Source organism: Coregonus clupeaformis, unplaced genomic scaffold, assembly GCF_020615455.1.
Source record: "Coregonus clupeaformis isolate EN_2021a unplaced genomic scaffold, ASM2061545v1 scaf3852, whole genome shotgun sequence".
NCBI classification, from domain to species: domain Eukaryota; kingdom Metazoa; phylum Chordata; class Actinopteri; order Salmoniformes; family Salmonidae; genus Coregonus; species Coregonus clupeaformis.
Window position 1 is genome coordinate 1 of NW_025537306.1, and position 14,850 is coordinate 14,850.

The 14,850-nt window shown below is 45.7% G+C and overlaps 2 protein-coding genes across 2 annotated transcripts in view; both read right to left on the reverse strand.

Moving 5' to 3' along the window:
* Positions 1 to 252: 252 nt before the first annotated feature.
* LOC123490406 (dynein beta chain, ciliary-like) lies at positions 253 to 907 on the reverse strand (the record flags this gene model as incomplete). Its single annotated transcript, XM_045220446.1, is given in 3 exon segments — positions 253 to 446; positions 536 to 658; positions 740 to 907. Coding segments are annotated over 3 exon segments (485 nt in total), but the record flags the coding sequence as incomplete, so codon positions are not given.
* The window catches only part of LOC121561908 (dynein axonemal heavy chain 11-like), a 29,612-nt gene continuing 15,582 nt past the window's right edge, over positions 821 to 14,850 (reverse strand). The window contains 22 exon segments of the mRNA XM_045220445.1: positions 821 to 910; positions 1,031 to 1,189; positions 1,525 to 1,689; positions 2,021 to 2,225; positions 2,388 to 2,510; positions 4,268 to 4,370; positions 4,711 to 4,843; positions 4,993 to 5,166; positions 5,285 to 5,419; positions 5,522 to 5,623; positions 5,788 to 5,793; positions 5,996 to 6,178; positions 6,329 to 6,472; positions 8,200 to 8,313; positions 8,479 to 8,625; positions 8,884 to 9,057; positions 9,195 to 9,254; positions 9,361 to 9,522; positions 10,502 to 10,644; positions 12,352 to 12,475; positions 12,644 to 12,806; positions 13,021 to 13,214. Coding sequence (XP_045076380.1) covers positions 1,046 to 1,189; positions 1,525 to 1,689; positions 2,021 to 2,225; positions 2,388 to 2,510; positions 4,268 to 4,370; positions 4,711 to 4,843; positions 4,993 to 5,166; positions 5,285 to 5,419; positions 5,522 to 5,623; positions 5,788 to 5,793; positions 5,996 to 6,178; positions 6,329 to 6,472; positions 8,200 to 8,313; positions 8,479 to 8,625; positions 8,884 to 9,057; positions 9,195 to 9,254; positions 9,361 to 9,522; positions 10,502 to 10,644; positions 12,352 to 12,475; positions 12,644 to 12,806; positions 13,021 to 13,214 — 2,898 coding nt within the window. The 3' untranslated portion in view covers positions 821 to 910; positions 1,031 to 1,045.

Genomic DNA, 14,850 nt, shown 5'->3' on the forward strand with positions numbered 1-14,850 from the left:
GAGAGGGAGAGAAGAGGAGAGGGAGAGAAGAGGAGAGAAGAGGAGAGGGAGAGAAGATGAGAGAAGAGGAGAGGGAGAGAAGAGGGAGAGAAGAGGAGAGAAGAGGAGAGGGAGAGAAGAGGAGAGGGAGAGAAGAGGAGAGAAGGCGGCAGTAAGGAGTAAAAAGGACAGGAGGGGAGATAAGGTACATTATGTGCCTTCAACTATCCTGTGTGTGTTGGGAGGTGGTGGGTATTGTTAGAGTGCGGTCACCTGACAGCGTAAGTCATCCTATCAGGCCTCAGGGCTCTCATCATGATGAGTTTCTGTAGGGAACTTTTTGTTTTCCACTCTTGAGGAAACTTCTCTTTCTCCGGACACTCGGACTCTACCACCTTTTTCCAGCGTTTAGGGGAGCCCTCGATGTCCCGGTCCAAACCACGAAACTCATCAGTGAAACTCATTGTCTAGAGGAGAAGAGGGGAAATGCATGTTTGTGTGTTTGAGTATGAGTGTGAGAGTGAGAGTGTGTGTGTGTGTGTGTGTGTGTGTGTACCTTTATGGCACTCCAGGCCTGGTTGGAGAGGAAATCTACAGGACAGATGTAGCTGTGGTCGATGTTGAAGCGGAGCAGGAAATCTAGTACTCGTACGTCTATCTCCTTACTCATCAGCAACAACTGGAGAACAGGGAACACACTGTTAGAACTAGGAAAACACACAGACACACACACAGCCCCCTCTCCCCCACACACACACACCTGGAAGGCGAGTTGAGCAGTGAAGGTGAGTTTGTCTCTCTCAAACAGGCCTCTGCTGATGTAGTTGAAGGTGGAGTAGGTGATGTCGTCTATTAGAGTGTTAACTCTGCTCCTCACGTCCTCACACACCTCTGCCTGCTCCACCGCCTTGTGGAACACCACGTTAAACGCCTACAGGGAGGGAGTTAGAGGGAGACAGTGAAAGAGAAAGATAAGCCTAGATCAGCAAGAAAGCTATAATCTATTTGTTATCTGGTCTGTACTGGTCCATTCGGACAGGTCTCGAATTACCTGTATAAATAAAGGTTAAATGAGGCTGAACTGGTACATGGGGTTGATCTTGTTGAGGTCATTCATGATGAAGTAGAGCAGAGAGGATCTGACCGCTACGGGGCGGTAGTGTTCTCTAGCCTCGTTGATCTTCACCTCGTTCACCTTCGCCTCCAGAACCTACATCCCAAAACAGCATATTATCGATCAGCACAGTTTAGCTATTTATCTGTCTCATTTCTCTCTTCTCTCTCTCTCTCTCTGTAATGCTGACCTGGCTGAGGCTGCAGACAAATTAGAAGCCATCAGGAAGAAACTCTCTCTCTCTCTCTCTCTCTCTCTCTCTCTCTCTCTCTCTCTCTCACTCTCTCACTCTCTCACTCTCTCACTCTCTCACTCTCTCTCTCTCTCTCTCTCTCTCTCTCTCTCTCTCTCTCTCTCTCTCTCTCTCTCTCTCTCTCTCTCTCTCTCTCTCTCTCTCTCTCTCTCTCGCTCTCTCTCTCTCTCTCTCTCACCTTCATCTCGATCTCTGCGGCCGTGTGTTTGGTGGTCTCTAGTTTCTCCACCAGGACGTTGTCTCCTAGGAAGTTGCTCTCAGCAGCAGAGAGACGCCCCAGCAGTTCATCCTCCAACAGCTTCAGCTCGATCTTAAACAGGTTCTGCTGCTTGGTCAGGTCACTCTGCAACCATTATACAACCACAACACAACCCCAACCATTATTAACAAACTTTAATAATATAAATCATTTAGCAGACACTTTTATCCAAAGCAACTTACCATCATTTCATGCCTACATTTTACATGTGGGTGGCCCCAGGATTCAAACCCACAACCCTGGTGTTATAAGCACCCTGCTCTACCAACTGAGCCATACAGTATCACAACTATGCAGAAACCAACCACAACCAAACTTCAAGTGTCATTTTGTGAACACGTTGTAACCATATGAGGTCAAGAAGGAAGAGGCTGAGAGAGCCAGAAAGGACAGGGGACATAGCCATCTATCCCACCTTGAGGTGCTCGAGATCGGGCCTCTCCAGATTGACCACCTGGGCCAGCAGCTGGTCCTCCAGGCCATCTCTTGTAACAGTGAAGTTGATGAGGGTGGTCTGGGCCTGGATCTCAGGCTTATAGTGGGGGTTAGCCAGCTTAGTGTGGAGGATCAGTCTGAACGCTGGGTGGAAGAAACACTCTTTATCCCCCACCTTTATACAACTGGTGGAGAGAGAGGGAGAGGGTGAGAGGAGGAGTGTGTATTACCAGCCCTTTTTGATGATTGTGTGTGTGTGTGTGTGTGTGTGTGTGTGTGTGTGTGTGTGTGTGTGTGTGTGTGTGTGTGTGTGTGTGTGTGTGTGTGTGAGTGTGAGTATATGTTACCTGCCCTTCTTGATGGTGTGTCGTCCCAGTAGAGGGTCTATGACAGGGTCGATGGTCTCCTCCAGATTCTCTATGAGAACAGTGTCTCCTGTCACCACTGCCTGCTCTATCACATCCACATACCTGGGAAAATGGGCCTTAGGTAGAACACATCAAACATACCTACATACAGTGGGGAAAAAAAGTATTTAGTCAGCCACCAATTGTGCAAGTTCTCCCACTTAAAAAGATGAGAGAGGCCTGTAATTTTCATCACAGGTACACGTCAACTATGACAGACAAATTGAGATTTTTTTTTCTCCAGAAAATCACATTGTAGGATTTTTAATGAATTTATTTGCAAATTATGGTGGAAAATAAGTATTTGGTCACCTACAAACAAGCAAGATTTCTGGCTCTCACAGACCTGTAACTTCTTCTTTAAGAGGCTCCTCTGTCCTCCACTAGTTACCTGTATTAATGGCACCTGTTTGAACTTGTTATCAGTATAAAAGACACCTGTCCACAACCTCAAACAGTCACACTCCAAACTCCACTATGGCCAAGACCAAAGAGCTGTCAAAGGACACCAGAAACAAAATTGTAGACCTGCACCAGGCTGGGAAGACTGAATCTGCAATAGGTAAGCAGCTTGGTTTGAAGAAATCAACTGTGGGAGCAATTATTAGGAAATGGAAGACATACAAGACCACTGATAATCTCCCTCGATCTGGGGCTCCACGCAAGATCTCACCCCGTGGGGTCAAAATGATCACAAGAACGGTGAGCAAAAATCCCAGAACCACACGGGGGGACCTAGTGAATGACCTGCAGAGAGCTGGGACCAAAGTAACAAAGCCTACCATCAGTAACACACTACGCCGCCAGGGACTCAAATCCTACAGTGCCAGACGTGTCCCCCTGCTTAAGCCAGTACATGTCCAGGCCCGTCTGAAGTTTGCTAGAGTGCATTTGGATGATCCAGAAGAGGATTGGGAGAATGTCATATGGTCAGATGAAACCAAAATATAACTTTTTGGTAAAAACTCAACTCGTCGTGTTTGGAGGACAAAGAATGCTGAGTTGCATCCAAAGAACACCATACCTACTGTGAAGCATGGGGGTGGAAACATCATGCTTTGGGGCTGTTTTTCTGCAAAGGGACCAGGACGACTGATCCGTGTAAAGGAAAGAATGAATGGGGCCATGTATCGTGAGATTTTGAGTGAAAACCTCCTTCCATCAGCAAGGGCATTGAAGATGAAACGTGGCTGGGTCTTTCAGCATGACAATGATCCCAAACACACCGCCCGGGCAACGAAGGAGTGGCTTCGTAAGAAGCATTTCAAGGTCCTGGAGTGGCCTAGCCAGTCTCCAGATCTCAACCCCATAGAAAATCTTTGGAGGGAGTTGAAAGTCCGTGTTGCCCAGCGACAGCCCCAAAACATCACTGCTCTAGAGGAGATCTGCATGGAGGAATGGGCCAAAATACCAGCAACAGTGTGTGAAAACCTTGTGAAGACTTACAGAAAACGTTTGACCTGTGTCATTGCCAACAAAGGGTATATAACAAAGTATTGAGAAACTTTTGTTATTGACCAAATACTTATTTTCCACCATAATTTGCAAATAAATTCATAAAAAATCCTACAATGTGATTTTCTGGATTTTTTTTTCTCATTTTGTCTGTCATAGTTGACGTGTACCTATGATGAAAATTACAGGCCTCTCTCATCTTTTTAAGTGAGAGAACATGCACAATTGGTGGCTGACTAAATACTTTTTTCCCCCACTGTACCTACTGAGAGAGCAAGCTTAACAGATACGTCTGTTTGGGTGAGCCATTCAGGAGAGGGGAGAGTAGGATGGAGGGATGACAGAGGAGAGGAGTGCGATCTCACCCTTTCTCTCCCAGGCTGACAACCTTGAGGCTGTTGCCATAGCGAATCTTGATCCACTTGATGCCCTGCAGTTGGGGGTCAATGAGCAGTGGCCAGCGTTCACCTGGGAGCATACAAAGAAGGAACAAACATTGATGAGCTAATGTGGCAATTGCTATACGTTTACAGATGTAGGATCTTAATTTGAGCCAGTTTGCTACAGCAGGATAATAATCCTGTTGCAACAGGAAATGTGAATTATTATGAGGTTTATATAATTAATGGACATTTATGTAAGGGAAAATCCAGTCTGAAATTTCAAAGTGGAAATTACCAACTACAGAAGCCCTTTTAAACCTCAAATTGCAGGAAAGTTCACCTGCATCAGGGTGATCAAGTTAAGATCTTACATCTGTAGCATGGACATAAAGGTGTAGATAGTGTAAAACGTTCTCTACGCTCACAGTTGGTGAGGATGGTGGCGTTCTGAGTGGACATCTTGTCTCCCGGCAACCCCTCGTTGTTCCACTGAGCCACGGTAGCATCATCAGTCAGCATACACACTGGATCTAACCCCTCTGTCATTGGGATGGGGATCTGAGAGAGGGAGGAGACGAGAGGAGGAGAGGTCTGCTAGCATACACACTGGATTTAACCCCTCTGTCATTGGGATGGGAATCTGAGAGGGAAGGGAATAGGAGAGGGGGAGCATAAGAGAGAGAGAAGAGATGAGAGGAGTGAAGGACCTTCTGGCCACGTAGGAAGGGCATCCAGAGGTTCTCCAGGAGTTCTCTGCGGTACTTCTTAGAGAAGGATCCAGCGTAGGAGATGAAGGCTGCAGTCAGCAGAATGTCTCCACACTGAGTCTCCTCCTGCTCATGGTACCCAGCTACAGAGTGGGCCCAACGCACATTCTCCGACTGAAACACACACAAACATTATCCACCAATGGAAAAACGTGCTGTTAATGTTTGGAAACCTTCTGAAGTAGCATGACAACAAACAAACGGAGCTCCTATTGGTCAGCCAGCTCCTCACCTCAAGTCCTTTGACGAGGCGATTGGCCAGTTCGATGGTCTTGTTGGTGTGGTTGACCTCGTCCTGACAGCGAAGCTTCTCAGAGGTAGCCTTCTCAAACGCAGCCGTCAGGGTGTCCCGACTACTGTCCAACTCCTACAACACACACACAGTTAAGGAAAAATATGAGAGAGAGAGAGAGAGAGAGAGAGAAAAAAGAGAGAGAGAGAGAGGAGAGAGAGAGAGAGAGAGACTCACAGCTAGTTTCTTCCTAATGGCTTCTAGTTTGTCTGCAGCCTCAGCCAGGTCAGCATTAGCCTGAGACAGACACAGCTTCTTCACCTCCACCTCACAGAACACCTGGAGAGGAAACACACATATTAACACACACACATGCACAAGCACGCTCACAAATTCACATACTATAACATCAGTTTAAGTTACAAACATCCAAAAGGGTAAGACAGTATCTTAAAAGAAGTGTGGTAGCCAACCTCAGGGTATTAGGTGAGAGAGATACTTACATACATCTATGTATAGCAGTAGGAGAGGAAAGGAAAAGGACACTGTGAGAAAAATAACACAAGCTAACGAACACTACTCTTCCCTAGCTTTGAGCAGATGCTGCTTTTCAAATGGACAAGAGGTAAGGCTGTATTTGGTTATTATACATGCAGTTACGTGTTCAGTTTGTGTGTGTGTGCATCTGTATACAGTGTGTGTGTGGTGTACCTCGTGGAAGCGTATGATGTTGGTGACCCAGGCACAGAGGCCAGCGGCGGCAGAGGATTTGAGTCTGACAAACTCAGGGTTAAACTCTGGGTCACTGAGGAACTCATCTCTCACACACCTCACTGTCGCCTCAGGGATGTGCTCCTTGTCAAAGTTCACCAACGCCTGTAGGAAGTCATCCACCTGGGCATAGACACACACACGGGCGTACACACTCTGAAACACTGCCGTTAACACACAGTGACACAGACACACGGACGGCCAGACAGACGACCTCTGGGATATGTTCCTTACACACACGGTCACACAGACAACACACACACACATACTGACCTTGCTCATGACAACTTTTGCTGCCTTCCAGCTGCGGTCTTTGGGTAATTTACCATGAGGAGCCAGTAGCACCATGACAGCAGCAGACACGTTAGTCACTATGGCTGGGGGGTTAGGGAACGTCCTCAACTCTGTCAGGTTCAGCTAGGGGGAGAACACACACACACATTATTAGGAATTACATTATATTAAAAAGATAATGTATTAATGGTCCAATATACCTGTTTTTATCTCAATATCGAATAATTTTTGGGTAGCAATTAGTATTAAAATTCAAAAGGCACTCGCACATCTGAGCTATCTTTGTTGCAGGTGCAACAGTTGAATAACATGAGAGAAAAAAGAAGAAACCTACAAACTGCTCTTTATTAAGCTTTACGTATCGGCCTCAAGGCCTTCGTCAGAGCTTTTTAATGGGTAGCAATTAAGTACCTTACTGTGATTGTTTTCAATTAAAATGGTCCCTCCAAAAAAAAGACTTCTTAGCTAAGAGCAATTTCTCAAGCAAGAATTTTGATAGGACTGTCGGAGTGGTCTGAGTGGGGAGGGGAAAACTGAAGACTATCCGTTATTGGCAGAGAGGTTTGGAACTCTCTTTCTAATTGGTCTATTAACTAAGCTACCACCTGGTGATGTCACCAGGCAGGCCAAAACTCAGTTCCACCACAACAGGCTGACATTTCTGGCGGTCTTTTCAAACAGCTCTTACACTAAAAGGGTATTATCATCATTTTCACAATACTATTCCAAACTCATAGTGTGGAAATATACATAAAACACAAGAAAATCACGTTTATGATTGAATTTGGCCTTTAAGCCCAGTCATGTATTAAGTTCATGATTCAAATCATGTGTGTGTTTTGTTTGTTACCCAGTTGAGGGCTGCGTTAGCTGCCTGTAGAGCTGTGTGTGTTTTACCCTGTTGAGTGTGTTGAGGGCTGCGTTAGCTGTCTGTAGAGCTGTGTGTGTTTTACCCTGTTGAGTGTGTTGAGGGCTGCGTTAGCTGTCTGTAGAGCTGTGTGTGTTTTACCCTGTTGAGTGTGTTGAGGGCTGCGTTAGCTGTCTGTAGAGCTGTGTGTGTTTTACCCTGTTGAGTGTGTTGAGGGCTGCGTTAGCTGTCTGTAGAGCTGTGTGTGTTTTACCCTGTTGAGTGTGTTGAGGGCTGCGTTAGCTGTCTGTAGAGCTGTGTGTGTTTTACCCTGTTGAGTGTGTTGAGGGCTGCGTTAGCTGTCTGTAGAGCTGTGTGTGTTTTACCCTGTTGAGTGTGTTGAGGGCTGCGTTAGCTGTCTGTAGAGCTGTGTGTGTTTTACCCTGTTGAGTGTGTTGAGGGCTGCGTTAGCTGTCTGTAGAGCTGTGTGTGTTTTACCCTGTTGAGTGTGTTGAGGGCTGCGTTAGCTGTCTGTAGAGCTGTGTGTGTTTTACCCTGTTGAGTGTGTTGAGGGCTGCGTTAGCTGTCTGTAGAGCTGTGTGTGTTTTACCCTGTTGAGTGTGTTGAGGGCTGCGTTAGCTGTCTGTAGAGCTGTGTGTGTTTTACCCTGTTGAGTGTGTTGAGGGCTGCGTTAGCTGTCTGTAGAGGTGTGTGTGTTTTACCCTGTTGAGTGTGTTGAGGGGCTGCGTTAGCTGTCTGTAGAGCTGTGTGTGTTTTACCCTGTTGAGTGTGTTGAGGGCTGCGTTAGCTGTCTGTAGAGCTGTGTGTGTTTTACCCTGTTGAGTGTGTTGAGGGCTGCGTTAGCTGTCTGTAGAGCTGTGTGTGTTTTACCCTGTTGAGTGTGTTGAGGGCTGCGTTAGCTGTCTGTAGAGCTGTGTGTGTTTTACCCTGTTGAGTGTGTTGAGGGCTGCGTTAGCTGTCTGTAGAGCTGTGTGTGTTTTACCCTGTTGAGTGTGTTGAGGGCTGCGTTAGCTGCCTGTAAGGCAGGTTCAGCCTTAGCCAGGTCCTTTTCACTCTGCTGTTGTTGCGTGGTCACCTCAGCCTGGATGGTTCCTACCTAAGGACAACAACACACAGCACTACACACTAAACACGGATACATTACAAATGTAAACTTAGAACTGACACATCAAAATGGTCATTACCTAATAATTACTAGTAATACCATTTTGATTTCTAAGGATTCATTAAAACTGATCAAGGCCCACGTGCTCACTCGTACCCTCTGTTCCTCTGCGTCTGCCACAGCCCTCTCCTGGTTGAGTTTGTCTGTCTGTTGGCCGATCTTAGAGATGAGCGCCTCTGTGTCTGTGTTCCTCTGCCACAACTCTACTTCCTGGACCGCTAACTTAGCCTTCAGATCCTCCACCTGAGAAGGGAGGAGTGGAGAGGGATGGAGGGTAGGTAGAGAGATGGATCAGAGAGAGAGAGAAAGCGAGAGAGAGAGCGAGAGAGAGAGAGAAGGCAGAAAGGGAGAGACTAAGTGTGTTCCTGTGTGCGTGCATGTGTGTGTGCGTGTATGTGTGTGTGTGTGTGTGTGTGTGTGTGTGTGTGTGTGTGTGTGTGTGTGTGTGTGTGTGTGTGTGTGTGTGTGTGTGGTGTATGGCAGGCTGTGAGTCTGACTGACCTGTGAGGCTGTGGTCTGTAGTTTCTGCAGGCCGTTCTCCAGTCTCTCCATCTTCTGGGTGAGCTCTCTGCGTTTTGTCCCCAGTAGGTTACCGTACAGCTTCATAAACTCTAGGAAGCTCTTGGGAGTGGTGTAGTTGAAGTGCTTCTCATTCTGCTGGTACTTCACACTCACCTAGAACACATTTAGACAATGAAGTACATTCAATATTACATTCAAATTATCTGTCAATTGATTTATTACACAAATGATCTATATAACTATGATGACCCTTTATGTCGTAAAGTAAAATGATTTTATCAATCTCTCACCTCGTTAACACTGGTATGGGCGTAGGAGATAAACTCACTGATGGACGCACGGACATCCGGCTAGAGAAGTTAGAGAGAACATGGATATGCAAACATAAACGAACGTTTTCAATAATTATCATCCACTGTCTATGTGATTGTGATGCGTCTTCAGACTGTTGTTTACCTCCAAGTCAGGTATCTTCTCTATGAAGGTGGTGCTGACAGACTGTAGGGCCAGCTGAGGCCAGGAGTGGAACCAGTCTATGGCCGTACAGTTGACCAGGGCCGGGAACTTACGAGCACGGGTACGCAGGGTGAACCCTACCGGGGAAAAACACAGGACCACCTGTAGCAAGGCGGGAGGGAAGAAGAATAGTGGGGGGAGAGAGAAAAGAGGAGAGAGAGAAACCAACTATTTGTCACTGTTGACATTTCCCTCTCTAGGAAATAAATAACGCATACTGTATTGCAAAAATAGCACATATAATTAACAAAAATATGAACGCAACATGTAAAGTGTTGGTCCCATGTTTCATGAGCTGAAATAAAAGATCACAGAAATGTTCCATACGCACAGAAAGCTTATTTCTTTCAAATGTTGTGCACAAATTTGTTTACATCCCTGTTGGTGAGCATTTCTCCCTTGCCAAGATAATCCATCCACCTGACAGGTGTGGCATATCAAGAAGCTGATTAAACAGCATGATCATTACACAGGTGCACCTTGTGCTGGGGACAATAAAAGTTCACTCTAAAATGTGCAGTTTTGTCACACAACACAATGCCGTAGATGGTCTCAAGTTTTGAGGGAGCGTGCAATTGGCATGCTGACTGCAGAAATGTCCACCAGAGCTGTTGCCAGAGAATTGAATGTTCGTTTCTCTACCATAAGCCGCCTCCAACGTCGTTTTAGAGAATTTGGCTGTACGTCCAGCCGGCCTCACAAACACTAACCACGTGTAACCACGCCAGCCCAGGACCTCCACATCCAGCTTCTTCACCCGTGGGATTGTCTGAGACCAGCCACCTGGACAGCTGATGAAACTGAGGAGTATTTATGTCTGTAATAAAGCCCTTTCTGGGGCTCATTCTGATTGGCTGGGCCTGGCTCCCCAGTGGGTGGGCCTATGCCCTCCCAGGCCCACCTATGGCTGCGCCCTAATGAATCTATTTCAATAGACTCATGTTCTTATAAAAACTGTAACTCAGTAAAATACTTGAAATTGTTGCATGTTGTGTTTATATTTTCAGTATAGTTTCCACCTTACACCTATTACATTTGCTGTTATAGAGCTGATTGATGTCATTGAGCTCTCTAGCCAGACCTTGAGTTGTCGGCGTATCCTCTCGATGAAGAAGGCCCAGCAGTTGTCTCTGTTGTCCATCAGGCCCAGTCCTCTTAGCTCCATACGGATGGACGTGACGATCATATCCACTTCCTCCTCACTGAACAGGTCTGGGATGTCCCCTAAGAGACAGGACATACACTAGCATACTAACACACTAGCTAGGGAATGAGGCGTCACGATTATCCCCACTTCCTCCTCACTGATCAGGTCTGGGATGTCCCCTAAGAGACAGGACATACACTAGCATACTAACACACTAGCTAGGGAACGAGGCGTCACGATCATCCCCACTTCCTCCTCACTGATCAGGTTTGGGATGGCCGTAGGAGACAGGGCAAACACTACCACGGATAGAGAACACTCACACTAAGGAAATAGGGTGCACAGTACACTAGCAAGTGAATAGGGTGCACACTAGTCCACTAACAAGGAAACAGGGTCCACACTCGCAAGGAGACAGGGGTGACTCTAGCCACAGGAAGTCCATGGCAAAAACATGTTTGGTTGAGGTGTGGGGTAGGTGCATACCTGATGCCACAGCCTGGTCTTATAGACTAGACGTAACATAGTAAAGTAAATCTGGGACATTAAAATTAGTATGATACGTTATGTTTGGTTTGGTTTGGTTACATAAGACAGAAGGTTACTTAAGGCAAAAACGAAAGGAGGGTGGTTGGTCGGGGTGGATGTGTTGGCGTATAACGCAAACTACAAGTACTTACTACTTTTTAGCTACTTTGCAACAACTTAGCATATTAGCTACCATCCCACTAACACTAACCCTAACCCATCTAACGTTAGACACCTAGCTAAAGTTAGTGTTAGCCATCTAGCTAAAGTTAGCCACAACAAATTGGAATTCATAACATATCATACGTTTTACAAATGTGTAACATATTGTACGATTTGCAATTCGTAACATATCATACGAAATGAATTATGGACATCCACAAATTAATAAATGTTATACTAAACGTAACATATCATACTAATTGGAGTATCCCGGATTTACTTTTACTATGTTACGTCTACCCCTATTCCAGGTTGGATGCCAGTATGTCGTTGATGGTTGAGGTGTAGTGTGGTGTAGGTGCATACCTGATGCCACAGCCTGGTCTTATAGACTAGACGTAACATAGTAAATGTAAATCTGGCACACATAAATTAGTTTGATACGTTACTTTTGGTATGGTTACATAAGACAGAAGGTTACTTAAGGCTAAATCTAAAGGAGGGTGGATGGTCGGGGTAGATGTGTTGGCATATAACACGAACGTCTAGCAACCCAAAGGTTGCGTGTTTGAAATCTCATCACGGACAACTTTATCATTTTAGCTAATTAGCAACTTTGCAACTACTTACTACTTGTTTGCTACTATGCAACTAGTTAGCATGTTAACTACCCTTCCCCTAACCTTAACCTTAACCCTGACCTTAACCCTAACCCTAATCTTAACCCCTAACCCCAACCCCTAGCTAATGTTAGCCACCTAGCTAACGTTAGCGTTAGCCACCTAGCTAACGTTAGCCACAACAAATTTGAATTCAAAACACATCATACGTTTTACAAATGTGTAACATATTGTACGATTTGCAATTTGTAACATATCTTACGAATTGCATATTGCAACATATCATAAGAATTATAATTCGTAACATATCATGCGAAATTGATCTTTTACATCCAAAAATGAATACATGCCATACGAAACATGTCATACTAATTGGTGTGTCCCGGATTTATGTTCACTATGTTACGTCTAACCCTGAGTCCAGGTTAGATGCCAGCATGTCATTGATGGTTGAGATGTGGTGTTGGTGCGTACCTGATGCCAGCATGTCGTTGATGAGGACCAGGAAGCGTTCGTCTGGGATCTGGGCGTCTGTGTGGAGGAAGACTGTCCCAATATTCTTCACCCCCACCTTGATATACAGCGCTGCTATATCACTCTACAGACAGAAAGAGGGAGGGAGAGAGAGGGGGAAAAGAGGGAGGGAGAGAGAGATGAGAGAAGGGGGGTTTGTGTAGATGAGCAGGATCTAGACATCTAGGGTTCTTGCTTTCAACCTTCCAGCAAATCTGTTGTACTTAGCCGTTATTTGGTGCATACTCCGTACCCGTAGGTCATGTATTCCGTAGCCTTTCCTCAGTGTAATCTGGAACACCTCCAGGGTACTGAGGAAGGCAGCGAGGCGACACAGACTCTGCTTCCCACTGCCTCCCACCCCCACCAGCAGAGCATTACCATGGGGGGCCTCCAGGATACGACTGATACGACACCTGGACACAGACATATCCATTTACTGTGAGTGTGTACTTATGTCAGTGTGATGAGAGATTGTATGTGCGTTACCTGCAGTCGACATCATGCAAACAAGCAAGGTAAGTGTGTGTGTCGTTAGTGAGCGGCGCACAGAGCAGAGTGAGTGATGTTAGTGATTGAGTGAGCGAGTGGAGATTGCGACAGACAGGGCAGTGTGTGTGTGACACTCACACATGCTGCATGGCCTCCTCAAACAGCACCAGGTTCATGACAGCATGCAGCTCGTTGTAGTGTTCCAGAGCATCAGTCAGGGTCTTCTGGAGCTTCTCCCAGTCTGATGCCTGGTGGTACCTGGGCTCCCCCACCCCATGGGCAAAGTGACAGTACACCAGGGGCTGGTGGATGAACATAGACTCATCTATACCCTGCACGGAGAGGGGGGAGAGGGGCGAGAGGGGGAGAGAGGAGGGAGAGAGCAAGAGCGAGAGCGAATAAAAAGAGAAAGAGAGAGTGAAAACTTGAACAGAAGTGTACAGTGCATTCGGAAAGTACTGAGACCCATTGACCTTTTCCACATTTTGTTACGTTACAGATTTAATCTCAAATGGATTAAAACGTGTTTTTCCCTCATCAATCTACACACAATACAACACAATGCACAATGACAAAGCAAAAACTGGTTTTAAGGAATTTTAGCAAAAAAATAAACGACTGAAATATGCTAATTACATACAAAACCAGTCAAAATTTTGGACACACCTACTCATTCAAGGGTTTTTCTTTATTTTTACTATTTTCTACATTGTAGAATAATAGTGAAGACATCAAAACTATGAAATAACACATATGGAAACATGTAGTAACCAAAAAAGTGTTACAAAATATATTTGATTTGTTTATTTGAGATTATTCAAAGTAGCCACCCCTTGCCTTGATGACAGCTTTGCACAAGTCCATATTATTGCAAGAACAGCTCAAATAAGCAAAGAGAAACGACAGTCCATCATTACTTTAAGACATGAAGGTCAGTCAATACGGAACATTTCAAGAACTCGCAAAAGTCGCAAAAAGAATCTCAAATATAAAATATATTTTGATTTGTTTAACACTTTTTTGGTTACTACATGATTCCTTATGTGTTAGTTCATAGTTATGATGTCTTCACTATTATTCTACAATGTAGAAAATAGTAAAAATAAAGAAAAACCCTTGAATTAGTAGGTTTGTCCAAACTTTTGACTGGTACTGTAAGTATTCAGACCCTTTACTCAGTACTTTGTTGAAGCACCTTTGGCAGTGATTACAGCCTCGAGTCTTCTTGGGTATTATGCTACAAGGTTGGCACACCTGTATTTGGGGAGTTTCTCCCATTCTTCTCTGCAGATCCTCTCAAGCTGTCAGGTTGGATGGGGAGCGTCGGTGCACAGCTATTTTCAGGTCTCTCCAGAGATGTTCGATTGGGTTCAAGTCCGTCTTTGACTGGGCCACTCGAGGACATTCAGAGACTTGTCCCGAAGCCAATCCTGCGTTGTCTTGGCTGTGTGCTTAGGGTCGTTGTCCTGTTGGAAGGTGAACCTTCGCCCCAGTCTGAGGTCCTGAGCGCTCTGGAGCAGGTTATCATCAAGGATCTCTCTGTGCTTTGCTCCGTTCATCTTTCCCTCGATCCTGACTAGTCTCCCAGTCTCTGCCGCTGAAAAACATCCCCACAGCATGATCCTGCCACCACCACGCTTCACAGTAGAGATGGTGCCAGGTTTCCTCCAGACGTGACGCTTGGCATTCAGGCCAAAGAGTTCAATCTTGGTTTCATCAGACCAGAGAATCTTGTTTCTCATGGTCAGAGAGTCCTTTAGGTGCCTTTTGGCAAACTTCAAGCAGGCTGTCATGTGCCTTTTACTAAGGAGTGACTTCCGTCTGGCCACTCTACCATAAAGGCCTGATTGGTGGAGTGCTGCAGAGATGGTTGTCCTTCTGGAAGATTCTCCCATCTCCACAGAGGAACTCTGGAGCCCTGTCAGAGTGACCATAGGGTTCTTGGTCACCTCCCTGATCAAGGCCCTT